The following is a 24,870-nucleotide window of genomic DNA, read 5'->3' as shown; positions in this document are numbered from 1 at the left end:
TGTTTTGCTCAACATTATAATGCATCTTTCAAGGTATAAATTGCACTAGAGTTTCATCAAATGCACTTTCACTCAATTCACCATTTTATGCAAGAGATCTGCTTGGATGCTAGTGCTTTACAAAGCCCAGATTCAAAGCAACAAGAAAGGGTGAAATTGAATTTGCAGTTTTGTAATATTGCCTGAAGATTTGTTTGATGAAGTCCCTCATGACAGTCTAATCCAGAAGATTAAGATGCATGGGGTACATGCTGGATTGGCAGTTTGAGTTCAGAACTGGCTTGCGCAGAAGGTAGTGGTTGAAGGGTCTTACTCGAGCTGGAGGTTTGTAATTAGTGGAGTTCCACAGGGAACTGTGTCGGGACCTCAGCTGTTTGTGATGTATATAAATGATTGGAAGAAAGTGTAAGTGGGTGGGTTAGCAGGTTTGTGGATAACAGCAAGATTGGTGAAGTTTTGAATAGTATAGAAGGCTGTCAAAGAATGCGACACGATATAGATCATTTGCAGATAGGAGCCGAGAAATGACAGATGGAATTTAACACAGGGAAAGGAGAGGTGTTGCACATTGGTAGGGCACATGCAAGGAGATAGTAAACTGTTCTGGATAAGACCCTTAACAGTGTTGCTGAGCAGGGAGATCTTGAGATCCAAGTTTTTAGCTCCTTGAAAGTGGCTACACAGGTCAATAAGGTGGTTAAGAAGGCTTATGAAAGGTTTGCTTTTATTAGTTGAGGCATTGAACTCAAAAATCAGGGTATTATGCTGCAACTTTTTAAAGCTCTGATTAGACCACATCTGGAGTATTGCATACAATTCTGGTTGCTTCACTACAGGAAGGATGTTGAAGCTTTGGAGAGGGTGCAGAAGAAGTTTACCAGGATGCTGCCTGGTTTAGAGGGCACATGCTATCACGAGACGTTGGTTAAACTTGGATTGTTTTCTCTGAAGCGTCTGAGGCTGAGGGGAGATCTGACAAAGTTTTATAAGATTATGAGAGGCATAGACGGAGTGCACAGAAAGTATCTGCTCCCCAGGATTGAAATGTCAAATATCAGAAAGCAAGTGCTGAAAGTGAGAAGGGGTAGGTTCAAGGGGGATATGAGGGGTAAGTTTTTTACTCAAAGAGTCATGGATGCCTGGAATGCACTGTCTGGTATGGTGGTAGAAGCAAATACATTAGAGGCTTATAAGAGATATTTGGATAGGCACATGGATGTAAGGAAGATGGAGGGAATATGGACATGGTGTAAGTAGGAGAAATTAGTGTTTGGGTGTTTTTGATTTGCTTTTTAGCTGGTTCTGCACAACACTGTGGGCTGAATGGCCTGTCCTGTGCTGTACCGTTCCATGTTCCATGAAGTAGTCCCACCTCAGGTTTACAGCTGCTGAAACACATTTATTTTGAGGAGTTGAAAGTAAACTGTTTATTTTATTTCACAGTAGTTGCTTGGCCTTCTGCGTATCATTAGCATTTATTATTTTAACTTCAGATTCCAGCATCAGCAGTACTTCGGGATGAGTGAAATTGAGTTTAATGAAAAAGACGTGTATGTGCCATTACTTTTGGGCAGAATTCTCACTAGTTGTGCAAGTCTGGTTGATGCAATCTGGATGAAAAAATGCATAATTTTAGAATGTGTTCTGTATCACTGGTTAAATGACTGTTATGATCAAAGCCTATGTTGGTGAGGGATCTACAGTATTTATCTTGTGGACGGACCATGTTCAACCACAAAAAATGCACTAAATAATGTGATAGGTGATAGATTAGAAAGGCTTTACATGACTGCTGTGTCCACTCATCCCTCCCCATTGATCTCCCTCCTGGCACTTATCTCTGTAAACTGGACTGGTGCTTCACCTGCCCATATACCTCCTTCCTTATCACTATTTAGGGCCCCAAATAGTCCTTGCAGATGAGACTGCAAGTGCGACACCATCACTTTGTGCACCACAAAAGGCGAGATTTCGCAGTGGCCACCCAGTTCAATTCAACTTCCTACTCCCATTCTGACATATCGGTCCATGGCTTCACTGCTGCCATGATGAGGCCACTCTCAGGTTGGAGGAACAACATTTCATATTCCATCTGGGTAGCGATCTGATGGCATGAACATCAATTTCTCTAAATTTCAGTAATTTCTCCCATCTACCCCTTCTCTTCTCATCTGCCCATAACCTCCCTCTGATGCCCCTCCTCCTTCCCTTTCTCCCATGGTCCACTCTCCTGTCCTATCAGACTCCTTCGTCTTCAGCCCTCTACCGCTTCTGCCTATCACCTCACAGCTTCTTAATCCATCCCCCTTCCATCATCCACCCACCTTCCCCCTCAGCTGGTTTCACCTGTCATTTGCCAGCTTGTACTTCTCCTTCTCCTGCCTTCTTATTCTGGCTTCTTCCCCCTCCCTTTCCAGTGCCGAGGAAGGGTTTTGGCCCAAATTGTTAACAATTGATTCCCCACTATAGATGTATCCTAACCTGCTGACCACCTATTTTATACCCAGTATTTTGTGTGATTTGCTCCAAAATTCAAGTCTGCCACACTAGCTGTGAAATTTAAACACAATTACAATGCTTTTAAAAAAACTAGTATTTATAAGTCCTGATGAAGGGTCTCGGCCTGAAACGTTGACTGTTCATTTCCATGGATGTGTCCGACCTGCTGAGTTCCTCCAGCTTGTTTGTACATGTTGGTAGTATTTATAATAGTGACCTTAAATGTACTAGATTATTGTATAAAGTTGCCTGATTCATTAATATCCTTGAGAAAGAAATTCTATCATCCTTACTGAGTCTGGCCTATATGTGAATCTAAAACCATGCAATATAATTGACCCTTAACTGCCCTCTGCAATGGCACAGCAAGCCAATCAGCTCTATTATAGCTGCTATGTCGGAGATGGAGCTCAGTAGTTCAAGAAGGTGGTTCCTCAACCCCTTAAGGGCAATCAGGTTGATGGGCAATAAATGTTGGCTTTGCATCTTGAAAAATATATAACAAAAACAAATCTTACTGATGAGAACTTACTGTCATAATGTGCATTTAAATTCTTTGTGTTGACAGGTGTGCAGACATTTTCCGTGCTATTTTCTATTTTTATATGATGCAAGGATATATTGTAGATTATTGAAACTGAGTATAATGACTTCAACTAAAATGGATACTGGACGTTTATAGGAGGATTGGTGCCAGGAAGGCTAATTCCATCAGACTTTGTACAACTATTGATGATTTACAATAATGCAAGCTCTGCATACTATAAAATTAAAATTAGAGAACAGAGCAGTAAACGTTTTCTTTATTCTGACTTGATCTGCAATACAATTAATCAGAAAGGAAAACTGAAATAGCTTTTTTTCCATTAGATTGGTTCCCATTTGCTTCCATAAAATGGTTATTGGATGCAGAGTGCCTTGTCCCGATGAATGCTGAACACCAGCAAGGGAGTGTACTTTTTACAGCACTGTTAATATTTTCTGCATTAACTGTGCCGGAGTACTCTCTGTAGGGGAGACAAATCACTGTCGAATGGATTTATGGCAAGTTTTCTACTAATACTTTTGAATACGAAAAGTGGAACCATAATCAGCCTCAAACCAGATGAGCTTATAACGGAGAGAAAATGAAGCAGATTCAGGGGGTCTCAGTTATGTGGATCTTTGAATGTTTCTGTATTCTACGTTTGTTAACATAATATGGGAATCCCAGACAGTGTAGGCTTTTATTAAACAACTATAACATTATTGTTAAATATAGCATGTATCTGTGAGTATCTATAAAATGTATGAATTTATACATATTGAACATCTTGACATTAAAATTCATACATCTGCTAAACGCAGGTGTAGTAGTCAGCCAGAGGAAAATAAATAATAGAATTACAACAATGCCACTGTAAAAATATGAAAAAATAGCTTTAGAAGGGATTTTTAAATTTGTTTCATAAAGTACTGTATCAATCCATACATATCCTCACAAAACTGATCTTTGAAGAGCTGGAAATAATTAAATATGCTTTACCTATGGGGATATGATTACACATATAAAAGGATTTACCCAGGCTAATCAAATAAAGCATATAATGTCAGGATGTTGTAGTTTTGTTCAGGGTTGTTAACTAATTATATGCTAATTACATAATTGTCGGCCAACTAAAAGTGGCTAACTTCAAATACTCAGTGAAACTTGGAAAATGTATTCAATGATGTATGCAGCTTATTGAAAGGAGGTTTCCATTTATAACAAATAAATGCAGCAAAACATGGCTCAGGGAAAGTTTAGTAAAAGGAACCCAAAGAAAGGAAGAAACAGAAATACTTGAAGAAAATAATAGGAATGGACCTGGAATAATGCAGAGGTGAGGAAGCCAAGTCAAAATGTTAAAGTGAGAAATAGAATCTCAAATCACACAGCACAGCAAGGGGCATCAAGACATTTTACAGATGACCAGAGTACAAGAGAAATAAAACAAATGCTAGAAAAACACATCAGTTCAAGAAAATGGTTCAATAGATACATTGCAATATGTGCAAATTCATATGCTTCATAAAATATATTGTAAATATACAGAGCGGATGTGGGAGAGAGAAACAGAATTGGCAGTACTTTTCTGAGTTAGATCTATAGTATTTCGCTCTAGCAAGATTACAACTGAAACATGTAATATATTCTTTAAAAATAGTTGTGCAGAGAGCAACAGTCAAGGTCAGGTTGCAAGCATAGCAGCAAATTGCATTTATGTTCTGGTGATCCTGTGGGTTACGCTGCTTGAAAATGGAATGCATTGTGATTTTCTGTAATACAAAGTCACATCGTTTGAATACGAGTCAACAAATGTGAGTTGTGAAAAAAATAGTACACTTATTTACTTTTTTTAAAGCACGCAGATCCCATGAGAGGGAATTTTATTCCATATTTTAAATTTCTGGTTGGTGGGTTGTGAACTCTATGGACTGAGTGGACCAAAGTGCCTGTGTTTGTGTTCAGTGCTCTGTGACATTACAACTCTATGCGGCAGAGATCAGCATCACCAGTCTCGAATGATCCTGAGGTTGAATGATAGCAGTCCAGGCAGCATTGTGATTCCATATTTGAAGGCGTAGGAGATCTGTGAGGGTAAAGAATGCAGTTTGAGTGTTGACCAATTTAATTTGCTCTGTCTCATGGAAAAGCTTTTAAGAGTAAAAGCTGATTGTTTCATGAATACATGGGATCTGCACTTTTCCAGACCAGATTGGTTGAAAATCACACAGGAGTGATTTTTGGATGTTGCTTCATGGAATTCATTGGCATTACTTCATGGAATTTTACCCCAGAAAATTGCTTCAAGAACAATTGAAAATTTCATTGGAAAACTGAGTGTGTGAGTGTAGAATTTCCGATTGGCGATTAGTGTAAATGGATGCTTAATGGTAAGCACAGCCTCAGTGAGCCCAAGAGTGTTTCCGTGTTCTACGAATCTATAACTCTGAAAACACCTTTTTAATAATAATCTAAAAGAATTTATTGCATTTGAGTGAAAGAATTTGAAATCACCATTGGGCTTTCATCATTCATGAGACATTAGAGCTGCTGCATAACTGAAATTAATTTGGGTCCTCACATACACCTTTATAACATAACTGAATGTAAAATCACCTAGCTATCAATTGCAGACTGCTTCTTGTTAAACCTGCAATAGGTATGGACTATATCTTGTTAAATCTGCTGTAAGCATCCCACCATCATTAATCTTTCATATGAGCATTCACATCTCAAGAACATGATTTTCTTGGAGCTTGCACCTGCCAGTCCACAAAACTGATGAACAATAAAGAGAGAAAAATTGCTGCTCAGTATTCATGCAAAATATAATAGATACAGCGGAATTACTTGGGCCATAACTAATCCACAGGTTTATGCTTAGATCTGGAGTTCATTCATCATGTAACCATTTTAGTCTTCTTTTATTCCATTTCAGTTTAAGAATGTATAACTTTGTTACTGCAAGGATTTTGTTGATGAGATATCCTGCTGGCATTATTATCTGTCCTGGCGTTCACACCAAAGAACTGGCCATCATCTTGACTTTCACTTACTTATTTAATAAATGCAATTCTATAATTTTATTATCATGGGTAAGCCTAGAAAATTTGACGCTAGATATAATTTCAACAAACAAACTTTGGAAAGGCCAATAAAAGGTTCTGGCTATTGGAGGTATTGTAAACCCATTCATTTTTTACCTGTCAAGGAAAACAGGTTACAAGCTTACAGATAAGCTAATTTCAAGCCACACTTTTAACTTCAAATGAAAATTTGAGTTGAATAACATGGGAAAATTTCGAACATTTTCCTCGGCTATAGTATCAATCAAATGAACAAATGTATGTCCTGGCACATAAAATAGTAGTATTATTTATTGTTCAAAAACAGTTATCAGAATGCAGAATAATTTCATCTTTTTCCAGGAAATTATTTTCCAGTTCATTTTCCCTCAAGGGATAGGCTAACAATTCACAGCAACTCTCAGTCCATTCCCTAATCTTCCCTGTCTTGTCCTTCACTTTAACCTTGGCCAAGAAAAGGAAGGTAAAGGTCAGGTTGAGGCAGCTGGGATTAAGCAAGTCTTTTGGATGTAAAGGGTGTAACAGTATAATTAAGAAGGAAAAGAGGAGGGCAATCAGAGGTCTTGAGATATTCTTGGCAGATAAGATAATGGAGAATTCTAAAAGATTCCGTAATGTATTAAGAATAAGCTAGGTCATTTAATAATAAGTGGTAATCTTCACGTGAAATAACAGGAAATGACTGGTGAAGACTTCCGTTCTGTATTTACTATAGAGATGCACATGGAAGCTATGAGTTCAGGGAAAGGAGCAGTGATGTTCTAGAGCATAGCAACACAATAAAGATGGAGGTGCTGGAGGTGTTGGAGGAGTTGTAAAGCATGAAGGTGGATACATCCCTGGAACCTGACTGTGTATATCCTAGAATGTTATGGGGAGCAACAGTTAGAGAATCCTAGGGCCTTGGCAGAGACTTTTATATCTTTGTTAGTCACAGACAAGGTTCCGGAAGTCTGGTGGATAGTTAATCACAAACAAGAGAAAATCTGCAGATGCTGGAAATCTGAGCAACACACACAAAATGCTGGAGGAACTCAGCAGGCCAGGCAGCATCTATGGAAAAAAAAATACAGTTGATGTTTTGGGCCGAGACCCTTTGGCAGGACTGAAATGTCAACTGTACTTTTTCCATATATGTTGCCCAGCCGGCTGAATTCCTCCAGCATTTAGTGTGTGTTATGTGGATAGATAACGTTGTGCCTTTATTTAAGGAGGGCTGAAAGTACAAACCAGTGAACTTTAGGACATTGAGTGGTGGGATTGTTATTGGAAGTGGTTCTAAGAGATAGGATTTATTTGCATTTAGAAATGAAGGATAGATTAAAGATAGTGAGCATGACTTGTGCATAGAAAAACATTTCACAAACCTGACTTGGTTTTTGAAGAGGTAACTGAAAGGATTGATATGCCATGAAGTAGACATATATCAAGGCCTTTGATGAGATACAGCATGGTAGACTGGTCTGGAGGCTAGATCACATGAGTTCCAGGGTGATTAGCATACATGGGCATGCCTGAGCATAGGCATGGTGGGCCAAGGGCTCTGTTTCTGTGCTGTAAAACTCCATGATCCTTATTTTTTTAAACCTTATATCTTGTATCTGAAGACAAGATGGCACCAGCAATAATCGTTGACTTTCTGTGGGCTGCAAAAAGAACAGTTACTACCCCTCAGCCATGAGACTCTTGAATAAAAGGGGATAGCTATCCTCACTTGCCCCATCATTGAGTGTTTCCCACAACCAATGATCTCACTTGAAGGACTCTTTATCTCATTATCTCATGAACTCATTATTTATTGCTATTTATTTATATTTGCATTTGCACAGTTTGTGGTCCTCTGCACTCTGGTTTCATCTTTCATTGGTCCTCTTATAGGTACTATTCTATGGATTTGCTGAGTATGCCCACAGGAAAATGAATCCCAGGATTGTATATAGTGACATATTTGTACTTTAATAATAAAATTTACCTTGAATTTCTGGAAGGCCTTATACTAATTTATGAAAGATTTTTATGTGTCTGGTGTGGTTTCGCCAGTTTATGTTCCACATAAAGGTTTTAAAATGCAGGGAATAGCTTTCTTTATGTAAACCTGTGAGCAGACATTGAGCCATCACAATCAAAATGTTCTCTGTTCATTCTCCGATCTTTCCGGACACATCTTTGGCTGTAATGACAATCCTAAATTAGCTTTTATGTTCCCAGGTTGGAACACCAGAGGAAAGATTTTGATTTATTATCTGGCAATAATTTTGTGTGCTGCAGAGATGAGCAAATACAATAGGGGGTCTCCTCTAATAATAGAGTAGCATAAATGATAGACAAAACTACCAGCTATTCTTACAACATTACATTGTGAAGCAGAAAAAAGACTCAATGTATTCTCTTACAAACAAGAGAAAATCTGCAGATGCTGGAAATCCAAGCAACACACACAAAATGCTGGAGGAACTCAGTATTTTGTGAATGAAAGGAGTTCTATGATTCCAAAACTTGGAGAAGAATTGGAAGGCAACATTGGGAAACTGAAGAATGACGTTGCAAAAATCATCAGAGAATGTATGCTCTTGCTAGTTGCGACCATCCTGAGCAGAGACACTGTGAAAATAAGTTATTTTTCCATTGTAAGTTGAAGTAAGCAGTCACACAAAGTAAAAGAGCTCAGCAAGTCAGGCAGCATCTGTGGAGTGGAATAAATAATCTATGTTTCGGGCCAAGTCCTGATGAAGGGTCTCAGCCCGAAACATCAATTATTCATTCCCCTCCATAAATGCTGCTTGATTTATTGAGTTTTCCAGCATTTTATCTGTGCTGTTCAATATTTCCTTCATCTACAGAATTTCATGTGTTTATACAAAGTAAATCTTGACAGTTTATACTTTATACTTTATTGTCACCAAACAATTGATACTAGAGCGTACAATCATCACAGTGATATTTGTTTCTGCACTTTGCGCTCCCTGAAGTACAAATCGAAGTAAATATAATAAAAATTTAAATTATAAATCATGATTAGAAAATAGAAAAGGGAAAGTAAGGTAGTGCAAGTCAGGTCCAGATATTTGGAAGGTACAGCCCAGATCCGGGTCAGGATCTGTTCAGCAGTCTTATCACAGTGGGAAAGAAGCTGTTCCCAAATTTGGCCGTATGAATCTTCAAGCTCCTGAACCTTCTCCCGGAGGGAAGAGGGACAAAAAGTGTGTTGGCTGGGTGGGTTTTGTCCTTGATTATCCTGGCAGCACTGCTCCGACAGCATGTGGTGTAAAGTGAGTCCAAGGATGGAAGATTGGTTTGTGTGATGTGCTGGGCTATGTTCACAATCTTCTGCAGCTTCTTCCGGTCTTGGACAGGACAACTTCCATACCAGGTTGTGATGCACCCTAGAAGAATGCTTTCTACGGTGCTGTACTTTAGTAGTGACAGTCTAGGTGTATCTGAAGGGATCTTCTCAACAGTACAGTTGAATGGAATGATGAGAGAAGATACTCCCAAATCACTAAAAATTATATTAATCATGACTTCAGCCTTTATGTTGCACTTTTCGACTGTAAAGACGTTATTCTGCCATTATTTGTCACAGTATGCATTTTCATATTGATAAGTTCTGCTGTAATGATACAACAGTGCTGGAACACTGGTTGATTGCTTTCTGCGATTTAATAATTTGTTAAATTAAAGGAGACTTTGTTAGTTCCTTTGAGTAACACTTAAATCTCACTATGTAATAGATAAAATACCTTTAATATTGCCAATTAATCAGTATTCCTTGTGCATTTTATTTTAGGATGAGGAGCATATTCACTGCTTGAGGTATTTTGTGAATGAACGGAGTGAAATGATTCAAACGCTTGGAGAAGAATTGGAAGGCAGTGTTGGGAAACTGAAGAATGACGTTGCAAAAATCATCAGAAGAAAGAAAGAACTTCAGATGGACTCAACAGCAATGGCCCAAGCTGAATAATTATATCTTAAGTTGTGTTCATCTACTTACCACAAATGAATAATCATGTGATTAAAATATAGCTGAAAACTCTCTTACCTTATTTGTATTTGGTAATAACAGATTTTTTTTTTCTGGTTTGTTGGTGATGCTATCAAGTCAGCAGATACTAGCAATCCCTGCTAGTCAAGAAACACCATTATGTAATATTTTGAAATGGACAATTACAGGATTCTGATTCATATAATGAAAGAATATTGCCTATATTTAGTTCAGAATGACTTATGGACATGGCATTGATGATATGTCTTGTAGCTAGTACCCAGACATCCACCATGTCCCAATGGTAGAGGTGGTGGAAATAGAACATTAATTGTCAGGTACACCACTTAATTGGACTCCTCTATTCTAGGCTAATTTCCATGTGTATGTGTCTTTAATATACCATATTATTCCTGACAAGAATATGGGGGAAGAAATGAGGGAGCCTCTTGTCATAGATTACATTCTTATCCTCTTGTTGCCATTGTGTCAATCTGGTTGTACCAGTTAAGTTCTTGATTATGATTTGGAGCTCAGCTTTGGTGATCCTATTTCCACGTGTATGGTGGCATTTCCTATATTTTTATACAGATATTCTCATTCTACTAACTTGTAGAGAACAGAAGCCTAATGTCTTGATCTTTCCTTATGATATCCTGCCATTCCAGGAATCAATCTGGTAAATCTTTATTGCATTGCCTTAGAGCAAGCACCTTTTTAGATAAGGAGGCCAAAACTGTACACAATATTTCAGAAATAGTCTTACAAAGAACTTAAATAATTTTAATAATTCATTCTATGCCTTGTATTTAAATCTGCTTGCATTTAAGGAGAATATATCATTTATCTTCTTAATTGTTAGTTTCATCTACATGATAGCTTTCAGTGACCTGCATACAAAGACACCCAGGTGTCTCTGAGTATCAGTATTTCCCAGTTACCATTTTAGAAATGCTCAACATTTTTGTTTTTCTGTAAAGAAATAGATAAATTCTTTTTTTTCTCCACAGTACACTATCTGCCTCTTGCTGCCCACTCAGCTTGTCTATAATCTCATGAAGTATTTTTTTACATCCCCATCACTATTGTGCCTTTAGCAAATTTGGAAACTTTATATTTGGCCAAATTCAGTCAAATAGTCAACATAGATTGTTAAACATCACACTTATCCCTTAGGTCACAGCCTGTCAACCCGAGAAGATTTTTTTTAATATCCTACTTTTGTATTTGATCTATAAGCAAACTCTTTGCTAGTAAATTACTCCCACTTCTGTGTGCTCTAACCTTGTTCACCAACCTCCTCTTTGGGATCTTATCAAAAACCTGATCAAAATCCGTATACACCACCTCTATTGGTTCTTTCTCATTTTCTCTGCTGGAGATGTGCTCAACTATTTCACTAAATTGGTCAAATATATTAATTATTTTCTAAGTGTCCTGAGATAACGTCCTTTACAATAGATGCCAATGTTTTCTCAACTACAGATATCAGACCTACAGGTCAGTGGTTTGCAGTTTTCTGCCTCATCTTTCTTACCACAGTTAAAGAAAAATGAAAAAAACATTATGTAAAATGAATAGAAGGTGCTGTCATTAGCTCAGGTATGACAGAGCTGGAGAAATTGGGAGATACAGTGAAGTCTTTACGGGGCTGAATGAGTTGTAGTCCAGATTGCTATGGGGCGCTAAGGGTTTTTAATGGATATTAGTTGCTAGCCTATTTAGTAAACCCAAGTTGAATAGATTCCAAGACAGATCATTTGTCGGATCAAATCTGCATGTAGATTTAAATTAAAGTCATCAAAGCCTTTATAATCTTATCTTCTGTATTCAACCCCTTTCTATTGAAGGCTCATGTATCACTTGGTTTCCTGATTGGTTTTACTGGTGGGTTTACATTTTTTTAATCAATCAGCACATCAAAATCTCTCTGTACATGATCTTATATGGGGTTTTCACTGCTTGAAAGCATCGTGTTTGTTCCCGGTACAGTTTAGTGATCTGTATAGATTATGGCTCATTTAGCTCATGGTTTACTCTGGAATAGCAAATGGTTCAGGACAGTTTCAGATTTATTCTAGTTTAGCCCCAGGTTCAATTCTGGCTGGTCCCAATTGTTTTAGAATTGTCTCTCATATGCCCCTCACCCCCAGGCACATTAGCATCATCTCAGCATGGCTCTACAATAACCCTAAGAAGGATGCAGCCATGGTTGAGATGGCTATATGTGCTCCGCAGGATGGTTGGTGGTTCAGGACCACCTGATGTCACACAGTCAAAAACTGTCTTGATGCACGGGACAATCACTCTCAATGTTAGTGTTTTCATTTTTATGAATATATACTGTTACTGAATATGCTGTCCTTGAATAGTAATCACCAAACTTAATATTCAGGCTCAGCAAGCAAATTTTAAGCCACATAGAATGTTGGCTTTTATTGCTAGATGTTAGAGTAAGGTGATTTACTCTAATCATACTTTGACCTGGTAAGACTATGTCTAGAATATTTGGTACAGGTCTGTCCTCGCTACTCCAGGAAGATTTATATGTGATTGATTCTTGGGTGGGAGGACTTGTTGTATGAGAATGTGCAGACCAGGTCTATACTCCCTTGAGCTTAGAAGGAAGTGAGATGATGTCTTTGAAAAGTACATCATTCTTATAGGGCTTTACATGATTGATATTTTCCCTGTGTTAGGGTATCTGGAACCAGGAATTACTGTCTTAAAACAACGAAATGGTTGTTCAGCTGAGAAGAAATTTCTTCACCCAGAAGATGATGAATCATTGGATATGGGCTGTGGCAGCTCATTGGCTGACTATATTCAAGGTTGATACATGTTTAGAATTTAGGCACACCAGGAATATGTGGTTAAGGCCAGAAAATGGGGCTGCGCTAAGAGATCAGACTTGAAATGGCTGCTCCTACTTCTATTTCTTGTGTGTATGTATGGTTCATGATCACTGTGAGATGGTCTCTAGTTTAAACCTGGTCTGAACTTTCCCCAGGATGATTCCAATCGGTGTAGTCTAGTATTCTCTTTGCTCCAGGAGCACTCAAATTCACTCCGGAAACCTGCTCCAAGCTATCACGATCATAGGTTCACTCCAAGATAGTAGCTCTCCGGGTCGGCTCCATCTTTGCTCCTGAGTTCACTCTAGGGATGCTGCAACTTCACCCCACACGCACCCAGTTTCACTCCAAGGATGCCGCAGCTTCACCTTAGGGTGCTCTCAGTTACATTCCAGCGTGGCTGCAGCTTCACCCCAGGGTGCCTCCAGCTCCATTACAGGAATGCTCCCGCTGCTGCGCTCAGCTCGCCTCCCGTTGCCTTCCAGCGATGCTCCCGCTTCGCTCCGGGATGGGACGGCTCCAGACGTCAGAGAACCGATTCGCGCAGGCGCCGGTCGGCTGCTCTGCAAGCTGCTTCATCCTGAGAAATGGGGCTGAATAATTTTTTATTCTGTCAGTGCATCCTGTACTTCCTTGCTTTTCTGTTTGGTTTCACGGCACTGGTGCCGCTGTCGGAGAACGGCAGCGATTTCGGGGGCAAATGCCTGCTCTTCACCCGCGGGATGTGGCAGAATGAGAACATGACGGTGGAAAAGCAGCGCTTCGTGGTGGAGGAATGGGGCCCGGAGTCCGCCTGTCAGTTCACCACCTTCATCGGCCTCTTCACCGTCCTCTTCTCCGCCATCCAGGCATGGAGGCTCCTCTTCTATCTTTGCAAAGGATACGACGAGTAAGTCACTTAGCCCCAATTGATGCTGATCCTTACTGAATCTCTCCCCCTGTTCAACCTCATTCCCACCTTGTGAATCCCCATTCCCGTTTGAGCACAGCGCCCACTGAAACCCTCGGCTGCTGTTGCCCACCTTCATGGACTACATCCCCACGTTGCACCAAATCCCCCACCTCATCAGAATTCAGCTTTCCCGCGGAACCCCAGTTAAACATTCCTCACTACATCCACTTGCCCTAAGATTATGACCAGCTACCTCTCTCTCCCACCCCACTGAGTCCCATCGCCCTGAACAAAAACACCTACTAAATCTCAACTACTTAATGGTGTCCTCCATTGAATCCATTCCCTATCGGATCACATCACAAAGAATCCATCAGTCACTGAACCCTATCGCATTGAATTCCATCAATAACTGTATCCTTTCCCCGGAACCTCATTCCCACTGAACTCTGTCAACCTGTAGAACAAATGCTTATTGAACACCATAACCTCATTTATGCAACCACACCATGAAACTCATTGCCAATAAGCCAGCTTTACTTGTTAATTCCATTTCACTGTATCAGCTCATCTTGTGAACCCTACTGAACTCCATGTGCTGTTGAAATTCTATGCACATCTCCTGAACCCCATTCTGAATAAATTGCATGTTCAGTGAATTAATCCATTCATTAAACCTCACCCCTCACTGAATCACATGACCACTGAAGCCTGTCACTATGGATCACATCACCTGCTGATCCTCACCCCCATAGACCCATTCCCTCTGAGCAGCCCCAGTGAATTCCATTATCCTTCCAACTATATTCCCTTTGAATTCCATCCCTGCTGATCTTTATTCCCACTCAACTCTATTAAGCATTGAGTCCTCCCTCTAAATCCTGTTCTGTGAATCTCTGCTGACTGAACATCATCCATCATTGAGTCAAACCCTTCAAGCACCACTCCGTCCATCATTTATCCACTGACCTTTATGTTCACAGAGTCTCTGGCATCCTACACACCATACCCATTGCATCCCAAACCAAAAACAAAATCTAAAGAAGCCAATCCCGAGTTTCTTCCTGTATATCTTTTGGCATGTTGAGTGTTGAGGCAATTTTGGACCTTTTCTCTAATTTTCAGTTTAAACCTTTTTTGTAAAGTCGGACATGCAGAACTTCTGGAATTTGCAATGAAACGTAGCATGCAATGGGTTGCATTTAAACAGTAAAAAAAATATAAAAATCAAAATGTAAACGTTCATATTTCAGAATTGTATTGCCCTCCCCAATTAGAGCAAGGCAGTCATTCAGCTATTTGGCCCATTTTGCTCGTATGATTGATCCTATCCTTCACTTCACAGCTCCTAGGCTGGCATGTTATAACCAGTCAGGTCTCATCCAGGTTATACAGTACAGCACAGGCCCTTTAGTCCATGATTTGTGGCAACATTTTAACCTATTCCGGTACCAATCTAACTATTCCTTCTCACATAGCCATCCCTTTTTCTTCCATCCATGTGGCTACCTAAACGCCTCTGAAATGGCCCTAATGTATTTGCCTGGTTCCATGCACTCACTGTGGATAAACTCTCTGACATCCCTTCTCTACTTTTCTCCAATGAACCTTAAAATTATGCCCCCTTGTGTTACCTGTTGATGCTTTGGGAAAAAAAGATGGAGGCTGTCCACTCTGTCTAAGCATGGAAAGTGGCCAGTAAAGGAGTGGAGCTTTGCGGCCTTGTGAGAAAAGTGCGAGTCTTTGGCTCGAGAGCTTTTGGCGAGGAGGCTGAGGGAGGAGACTATGCCACAGTTGCAGAGGGTGAGAGGTGGTGAAGAGATGACAGGTAAACTGATTTAGTGTGATGCTTGCCTGATGTGGGAGGTCAGGGATACTGATAGTGCCTCCGGCTGCTACACCTGTGATAAGTATGTCCAGGTTCAGTTTCTGAAGGACTGTGTTGGGGCACTGGAGGGGCAACTGGATGACCTCAGGTTCATCCGGGAAAACGAGAGATTTCTGGACAGGACCTACAGAGAGATTGTTACACCGAGGATACCGGAGGAGAGAATAGGGTCGACGATGAGGAAGGGATGGATGCTTGAAGTACAGGAGACCCCGGGGGATGTGCCACTTGAAAACAGGTTCACCCTCTTGGAAGCTGTCGGGACAGAAGACACTGCCAGTCTTAGAGGCGGACAGGTCTGCAAGTCAAAAATCGGCACTGAAGCAAAGCCGAAGAGACAGACGACAGGCAGAGCCGTGGTAGTAGGGGACTCCATAGTGAGAGGTACAGAAAGGGGTTTCTGCGGCAACAGGCGAGATTTAAGGATGGTATGTTGCCTCCCTGGTGCTAGGATCCAGGACATCACGGACCGATTGCAGGGAATCCTCAAGGGTGAAGGTGAACGGCCGGAAGTGGTAGTGCATGTTGGCACAAATGACATCGGGAAGAAGAGGAAAGAAATTCTGCAGCGTGACTTCAGAGAACTCGGAAGAAGGCTGAAAAGCAGGACCTCCAGGGTGGTTATCTCCGGTTTGCTTCCAGTTCCTCGTGCTGCTGAGGGCAGGAACAGGGAGATATGGGATCTCAATGTGTGGCTGAGGAGCTGGTGCAGCAAGCAGGGTTTTAGATTCTTAGGCTACTGGGATCTGTTTTGGGGTAAGGATGAATTGTACAAAAGGGACGGGTTGCACCTTAACAGGTGGGGTACCAGCATTCTGGCAGGCAGGTTTGCCACTGCTACATGGGTGTATTTAAACTAATAAGTGGGGGGGGGGGGGGAAGGAGACAAACTGGAAATATAAGGATGGAGTTAAAGGGAAAGAGAGAATTAGAAAAGTTAAGAAAGACAACAGAATTGATGGGGCAGGAAGCTCAGGAAGGGATTGGAGAGTATGGCCAATTGTGATAGGGATCGATGTGAGAAGCGAAGGGAGTAATGGATTAAAAGTATTATATATGAATGCACGAAGTATAAGAAATAAAGTGGATGAGCTTGAAGCTCAGTTGGAAATTGCCAAGTATGATGTTGTAGGAATAACAGAGACATGGCTGCAAGAGGACCAGAGCTGGGAAATAAATATTCAAGGATATACATCCTATTGAAAGGACAGACAGGTGGGCAGAGGGGGTGAGGTGGCTCTGCTGGTGAGGAATGAAATTCAGTCCCTTGCGAGGGGTGACATAGAATCAGGAGATGTAGAGTCAGTATGGATAGAACTGAGAAATTGTAAGGGCAAAAAGACCCTAATGGGAGATATCTACAGGCCCCCGAATAGTAGCCTGGATATAGGGTGCAAGTTGAATCAAGAGCTAAAATTAGCATGTCGCAAAGGTAATATTACGGTTGTAATGGGGGATTTCAACATGCAGGTAGACTTGGAAAATCAGGTTGGTACTGGACCCCAAGAAAGAGAGTTTGTGGAGAGCTTCCAAGATGGATTCTTAGAGCAGCTTGTACTGGAGCCTACCAGGGAGAAGGCAATTCTGGATCTAGTATTGTGTAATGAACTGGATTTGATAAGGGAACTCAAGGTAAAGGATCCATTATCATATTATGGTGTGACCATAATAAATTTTAATCTACAATTTGAGAGGGAGAAGGGAAAATCTGAATGTCAGTATTACAGTTGAACAAAGGGGACTATGGAGCCATGAGGGAGGAGCTGGCCAGAGTTGACTGGAAGGATACCCTCGCAGGGATGTTAGTGGAACAACAATGGCAGGTATTTCTGGGAATAATTCAGAAGGTGCAGGATCTGTTCATTCCAAAGAGGAAGAAAGATTCTAAGGGGAGTAGGGGGTGACCGTGGCTGACAAGGGAAGTCAAGGACAGTATAAAACTAAAAGAGAAGTATAACATAGCAAAGATAAGTGGGAAGCCAGAGGATTGGGAAACTTTTAAAGAGCAACAGAAGATTACTAAAAAGGCAATACGGGGAGAAAAGATGAGGTAAGCTAGCCAAGAATATAAAGGAGGATAGTAAAAGCTTCTTTAGGTATGAAGAGAAAAAAATTAGTTAAGACCAAAGTTGGGCCCTTGAAAGCAGAAACGGGTGAATTTATTATGGGGAACAAGGAAATAGCAGACGATTTGAACAGGTACTTTGGATCTGTCTTCACTAGGGAGGACACAGACAATCTCCCAGATGTAATAGTGGCCAGAGGACCAAGGGTAACCGAGGAACTGAAGGAAATTCACATTAGGCAGAAAATGGTGTTGGGTAGACTGATGGGACTGAAGGCTGATAATCCCCAGGGCCTGATGGTCTGCATCCCAGGGTACATAAGGAGGTGGCTCTAGAAATTGTGGAAGCATTGGTAATCATTTTCAAATGTTCCATAGATTCAGGATCAGTTCCTGAGGATTGGAAGATAGTTAATGTTATCCCACTTTTTAAGAAAGGAGGGAGAGAGAAACCAGGTAATTATAGACCAGTTAGCCTGACATCAGTGGTGGGGAAGATGCTGGAGTCAATTATAAAAGATGAAATAACGGCACATTTGGATAGCAGTAACAGGATCAGTCCGAGTCAGCATGGATTTATGAAGGGGAAATCATGCTTGACTAATCTTATGGAATTTTTTGAGGATGTAACTATGAAAATGGATAAGGGAGAGCCAGTGGATGTAGTGTACCTGGACTTTCAGAAAGCCTTTGATAAGGTCCCACATAGGAGATTAGTGGGCTAAATTAAAGCACGTGGTATTGGGGGTAGGGTACTCACATGGATAGAAAACAAAGTGTAGGGATTAACAGGTCCTTTTCAGAATGGCAGGCAGTGACTAGTGGAGTACCACAAGGTTCGGTGCTGGGACCGCAGCTATTTACAATATACATTAATGATTTAGATGAAGGGATTAAAAGTAACTTTAGCAAATTTGCAGATGACACAAAGCTGGGTAGTAGTGTGAAATATGAGGAGGATGTTAGGAGAATGCAGGGTGACTTGGACAGGTTGGGTGAGTGGGCAGATGCATGGCAGATGCAGTTTAATGTGGATAAATGTGAGGTTATCCAGTTTGGTGGCAAGACCAGGAAGGCAGATTACTATCTGAATGGTGTCAAGTTAGGAAAAGGGGAAGTACAATGAGATCTTGATGTCCTTGTTCATCAGTCACTGAAAGTAAGCATTCAGGTACAGCAGGCAGTGAAGAAATCTAATGGCATGTTGGCCTTCATAACAAGGGGAGTTGAGTATAGGAGCAAAGAGGTCCTTCTGCAGTTGTGCAGGGCCCTGGTGAGACCACACCTGGAGTATTGTGTTCAGTTTTGGTCTCCAAATTTGAGGAAGGACATTCTTGCTATTGAGGGAATGCAGCATAGGTTCACGAGGTTAATTCCCGGGATGGCGGGACTGTCATATGTTGAAAGATTGGAGCGACTGGGCTTGTATACACTGGAATTTAGAAGGATGAGAGGGGATCTGATTGAAACATATAAGATTATTAAGGGATTGCACACGCTGGAGGCAGGAAACATGTTCCCGATGTTGGGGGAGTCCAGAACCAGAGGCCACAGTTTAAGAATAAGGGGTAGGTTATTTAGAACAGATTAGAGGAAAAACTTTTTCACCCAGAGAGTTGTGGATCTATGGAATGCTCTGCCTCAGAAGGCAGTGGAGGCCAATTCTCTGGATGCTTTCAAGAAAGAGTTAGATAGAACTCTTAAAGATAGCGGAGTCAAGGGATATGGGGAGAAGGCAGGAATGGGGGACTGATTGTGGATGATCAGCCATGATCACATTGAATGGCGGTGCTGGCTCGAAGGGCCGAATGGCCTACTCCTGCACCTATTGTCTATTGTATTGTCTATGCCTCTTATACACCTCTATCAAGTCACCTCTCATCCTCCTTCGTTTCAAAGAGAAAAACCCTAGCTCACTCAATATTTCCTCATAAAGCATGCTCTTTAATCCAGCAGCGTCATAGAAAATATCCTCTGCCCCCCCCCCCCAAAAGATTCTACATCCTTCCTATCAGGAAGCGACCAAAACTGAACACAATACTCCAAGTGTTTACTGACTGTAACATTACCTCATGATTCTAGAACTCAGTGCTCCGATTAATGAAGGGCAACACATCATATGCCTTCTTAACCACGCTCTCAACTTGTGTGGAAATTCTAAGGGATCTGTGGATGTACTCTGCCTTCAAGTTTGAACTTCCAAAGTAAATAATTTCACACTTCTCCAGATTGAACTCCATCTGCCTCTTCTTAGCTCAGCTCTGTATCCAATGTCCCATTGTAACCTACAACAACCTCTCACCATCTACAACACCACTGAGCTTTGTGTCATCTGCAAACTTACTAACTTATGCTTAGATGGATTGAATGCTTCCTGACTTTCTGAATGACTCTACCATGGGTAACATGGCTAATTCAAGGGAACATAACTTTAAGGTGTTGGGAGGAAAGTATAATGCAATTTAAGGTAAAGCTTTAAGGTGTTTTGAAGGCAAGAGCAAGGATCTTATTCGATGTCGTTGCTTTTTTTGCAGTTGTTCAAAACATTTGTTTTGCATTCGTACTTAATTGGGAGATGAACACGACTTCTTTAGAAGTGAGACAAAATAATGATGAGGTCATGGACCCTTTACAGAGGAGGGTGATTTTGCTGTCTTGAGGCAAATTAAGGTGGATAAATCCCAGGGCCTGGAAAGGTATTCCCTATGACCCTCTTAGATGCAAGTGCAGAAATTTGCAGGGGTCCTAGCAGAGATATTTAAAATGCCTTTAGCCACAGGTGAAGTGCGGGGAGGACTGGAGGATAGCAAATGTTGTTCTGTTGTTTAAGACCTGCTCTGAGAACAAACCAGGGAATTACTGGCTGGTGAGCCTGACATTGGTAGTGGGAAATGCTAAGGGATTGGATATGAGTATTTGGATAGACATGGACTAAAGTCAGCATGGCTTTGTGTGTGTTAAATCGTGTCTAACCAATCTTATAATTTTTTCAGGATGTTACCAGAAAAGCTGATGAAGCAAGGACATTATCTATATGAACTTTAGCATGGCCTTTGACAAGGTCCCGAATGGGAGGTTGATCAGGGTGGTTAATTTGCTTGGCACTTGAGATGAGGTAGTAACTTGGATTAGACATTAGCTTTGTGGGAAAAGCCAGAGAGTGGTAATAGCTGGTTGCCTCTCTGACTGGAGGTCTGTAGCTAGTGGTGTGCCACAGGGATCAGTCGTGGGTTTGTTGCTGTTTGTCTTCTATATCAATGATCTGGATGATAGTGTGATAAACTGGATCTGCAAATTTGCAGATGACACCAAGATTGGGGGTGTAGTAGACAGCAAGAATGACTATCAAAGCTTGCATTGGGATCTAGACCAGCTGGAAAAATAGGCTGAAAATGGCGGATGGAATTTAATGTGGAGAAGTGTGAGGTGTTGCACTTCAGAAGGACAAATCAGGTTACGACTTACACTGTTCATGGTCGAACACTGAGGAGTGCAGAGGAACAGAGGGATCTGGGAATACAGATCTGCAATTTCTTTAAAGTAGTATTACAGGTAGATAGGGTTGTAAAGAAAGCTTTTGGCACAATGGCCTTTATAAATCAAAGTATTGAGTATAGGAGTTGAGATGTTGAAGTGGTATAATACATTGGTGAGGCCTAATTTTAAGCATTGTGTGCAGTTTTGATCACCTACCTCCAGGAAGGATGTCAATAAGATTAAAAGAGTGCAAGGATGTACAAGGATGTTACCAGGACTTGATAGGGAAATGTTGAAAAGGTTAGGAATTTATTCACAAGAGCATAGGATGATGACAGGAGATTTGATAGAGGTATATAAAACTATGAGGGGTGAAGATAGGGTAAATGTAAGTGGCTTTTTCCACTAAGGTTGGGTGAGAGCAGAACGAAGGGTCATGAGTTAAGGGTGAAAGGTGAATTGTTTAACCGGAACATGTGGAACTTCTTCACTCAGAGGGTTTTGAGATTATGGAATAAGCAGCCGGTGGAAGTGGTGAATGTGGGTTCAATTTCAATATTTAAAAGAAATTTGGATGTGTACCTGGATGGGAGCGGTATGGAGGGCTATGGTCCAATTGCAGGTCAATGGGACTAGGCAGGTTAATAGATTTGCATGAACTGGATGGGCCGAATTGCCTGTGTCTGCATTCTACTGTTCTATGACTCTACAGGGAGTATGTCAGAGGCCGTTTTTTTACACAGGAATGGTAGGTCGTGGAACGTGCTGCTGGAGTTGTGGTAGAGGCAGAGACATTAGGGACATTGAAGAGTCTCTTTGATAGGCACATACTCAAAAGAAATATGGAGAGCTGTGTAGGAGGGAAGGGTTATATTGATCTTGGTATGGGTTAAAAATTTGGCACAACTGTGAGTCGAAGGCTTGTGCTATGCTGTAATGTTCCATGTCCTTCCTCCTCTTAGTTAGATGTTCGACTTCTCTTGTCAACCATGGTTCCCTCAACCTGCCATCCTTTCCCTGCCTCCATACAACAAATCCCATGCAAGCGATCCCTAAACATCCTTTACATTTCCAGTGTACATTTCCCTGACTACATCTGTTCATAAAATTCATTTATTATTATCAAAGTATACAATTCTGAAATTCTTCTTTTCTGGGTGGCCATGAAACCAAGAAAAAAAAAGTAGCATGATAATCCATCTGGGCACACTTTACAAATTCTGTTCTATCTAAACCTTTTGCATTAAAGAGGTTCCGGTCAGTATTGGGGAAGTTGAAGTCACCCATGACAACAACTGTGTTATTTTCCAAAATCTGCAAACTAATCTGTTCCTCAGTGCCTCTTTTGCTATTGGTGAGTCTGGATTGGTGGGTCTATTGACAGCTCAATAGGGTGATTGCTCCCTTTCTGTTTATAACTTCCACTAATACTGACCCAGTAGATAACCCCTCCATACATTCTCCCCCTTCTGCAGCTGTGATGCAATTTCTGATTTTAAATGTTGTGATATTTCTGCCTCCAACACCATTCCTGGATGTGAATACACCCAACATTTCTTCAGTAAAAAAAAATGTTAACATCCTCAATATCAAAGCCCCCTAGATTTTTGGCCTTTGCTGAGGAGTGCAGGTTCTCTCTATTCCTTCTTCTAGGCCTTTGACTTTATACATCTTGATGAAATCCCAACTCAAACTCTTCTATTGTCAAGAAAACAGCGTCGAAAAATCCAATATTTCATAGAATCAGACTATTACAACAAGAAAAAAGGCCTTTCAGCTCAACTCAGTCTTACTAACCAAGGTATCCATTTAAGCTAGTCTAATCTGTTTACATTTGTCTCATATCCCCAAACCTTTCTTATCCATCTACTTGGCGAAATGTCTTTTAAATGCTGTTACTCTTCCTGTCTTAACCACATTCTCTGATAATTGGCTCCATATACAGTACATCATATCCTCTGTGAGAAGGAAGTTACCCCATAGGTCTCTTTTAAATCTTTCTCTTCCCATCTTAAATCTATGCGCTTTAGTTTTAGGTTCCTTTTACTTGGGAAAATGACTGTGTGCATTCAGCCTATCTGTGCCCCTTGTGATTTTATAGGGGCTTGTAAAAGTATTCAGCCTCCAACCCTTTGTTCACATAAATGAGTATTACAACCAGGGATGTTGATCGACTTAACTGAGAATTTTTATTTGTGAATCACGTACTCCTTTTTTCACAGTAGAGCCCAAAAATCAAGGAAAATTGTAAAGCATGAAAAATTAAATATTAAAAAATTGAAATGTCACCAGTTCAAAAGTATTCATCCTCCTTTGCACAATACTTAGTTGAACCACCTCTCACAGCTATTACAGCCTTTTTGGTAAGTCTCTATTAGCTTTGCACAATGTGATGGAGCAAGATTTGCCCATTACTCCTTGTAAAGTTGGTCCAAGTTGTGCCAGGTTAGTTGGGCAGCGGCGGTGGACAGCAACCTTGAAGACTTGCCAGAGATGTTCAAGTGGATTAAGGTCAGGAGTCTGTCTGGGCCATTCAATGTCATCAATTTTCTCCATTTGAAGCCACTCCATGATTGCTCTGGCAATGTGCTCTGGGTCGTTATCCTACTGAAAGACGAAGTTCCTCCTCATTTGAAGCTTGCTGGCAGAGACTAGCAGGTTTTTATCCAAGATCTTTCTGTATTTAACACCATTCTACTTCCCATCAATTCTGATCAGATTTCCATTTCCTGCTACTGAAGAAGATCCGCATAGCATGATGCTACCTCCACCATACTTCACAGTAGGGATGGTGTTGCCTGGCTGATGTACAGTATTAGATTTATGCCACACGTACCACTTAGTGTTGAGGCCAAAAAGTTCCACTTTAGTCTCATCTGACCATAAGGCCTTCATCCACATCTTTACAGTATCTTCTAAGTGATGCTTTGTATAGTTTCTTATGGGCAAGGCTATTTTCTTTTTAGTCAGGACTTCTTCCTTGCCAATCTTCAATAAATACTCCTTTTATGCAAGGCCTTAGAGTTTGTAGAGCCGTGAACTTTATTTCCAGTTGCAGCCGCTGACTTCAGCAGCTCACTCAGAGTGATTGTTGGTGTCTCAGTAGTCTCCCTAACAAGCACTTCTAACATTCCTCTCCAGCTACTAATTTTAAAGGGGCGGCCCAACCTAGGCTGTGTGTCTGTGGTTTCATATTTTTTCCACTTTTAAACAGTGTACTGCTCTGAACTCTGAGGTATGTAGAGTGCCTTTCCTCCACTTTTTCCACAATGAACTGCACTGAGCTCCAAGGTATGTTCAGTGCCTTTAAGATAGTCTTTTACCTTTCCCCAGATTTGTGCTTCTCTATTATTATTTCCCTGACTTGTCTCGAATGCGCTTGTCTTCACTTTGGAAGGTCTGCTGAAAACCTACCATACTGTCAGTCCTTATGGAAGGATGGGATATTTGTTCTTATGAATTTATTGAAAATAGATGATCCACCAATTTTCTACATCAACAAATTGAGTGAGTTGGTAAGGTAGTATAAAGTATTACATGTGAGGAAAGTTAGTGTTGTAATTACAAAGGGGATCAATGCTTTTTCAGCATTACAAT

At 40.8% G+C, this 24,870-nt stretch overlaps 2 protein-coding genes across 3 annotated transcripts in view; both read left to right on the top strand.

The window, feature by feature from the left end:
* The window catches only part of LOC140724532 (kinesin-like protein KIF28), a 101,477-nt gene extending 91,380 nt beyond the window's left edge, over positions 1-10,097 (top strand). Inside the window, exon 25 of the mRNA XM_073038976.1 lies at positions 9,899-10,097. Coding sequence (XP_072895077.1) covers positions 9,899-10,075 — 177 coding nt within the window. The 3' untranslated portion in view covers positions 10,076-10,097. The remainder of the gene's footprint in view (positions 1-9,898) is intronic.
* Positions 10,098-13,464: 3,367 nt separating this feature from the next.
* Positions 13,465-24,870, top strand: part of LOC140724941 (transmembrane protein 179-like) — a 35,988-nt gene continuing 24,582 nt past the window's right edge. The window contains exon 1 of one of the 2 annotated variants that reach the window (XM_073039775.1): positions 13,465-13,840. In XM_073039775.1, the coding sequence (XP_072895876.1) occupies positions 13,539-13,840 (302 nt within the window). In that variant the 5' untranslated portion in view covers positions 13,465-13,538. The remainder of the gene's footprint in view (positions 13,841-24,870) is intronic. The other variant, XM_073039774.1, reaches the window with a different exon arrangement.

This window comes from Hemitrygon akajei, chromosome 3, assembly GCF_048418815.1.
Source record: "Hemitrygon akajei chromosome 3, sHemAka1.3, whole genome shotgun sequence".
NCBI classification, from domain to species: domain Eukaryota; kingdom Metazoa; phylum Chordata; class Chondrichthyes; order Myliobatiformes; family Dasyatidae; genus Hemitrygon; species Hemitrygon akajei.
This window is presented reverse-complemented; position numbering and strand designations above follow the sequence as displayed.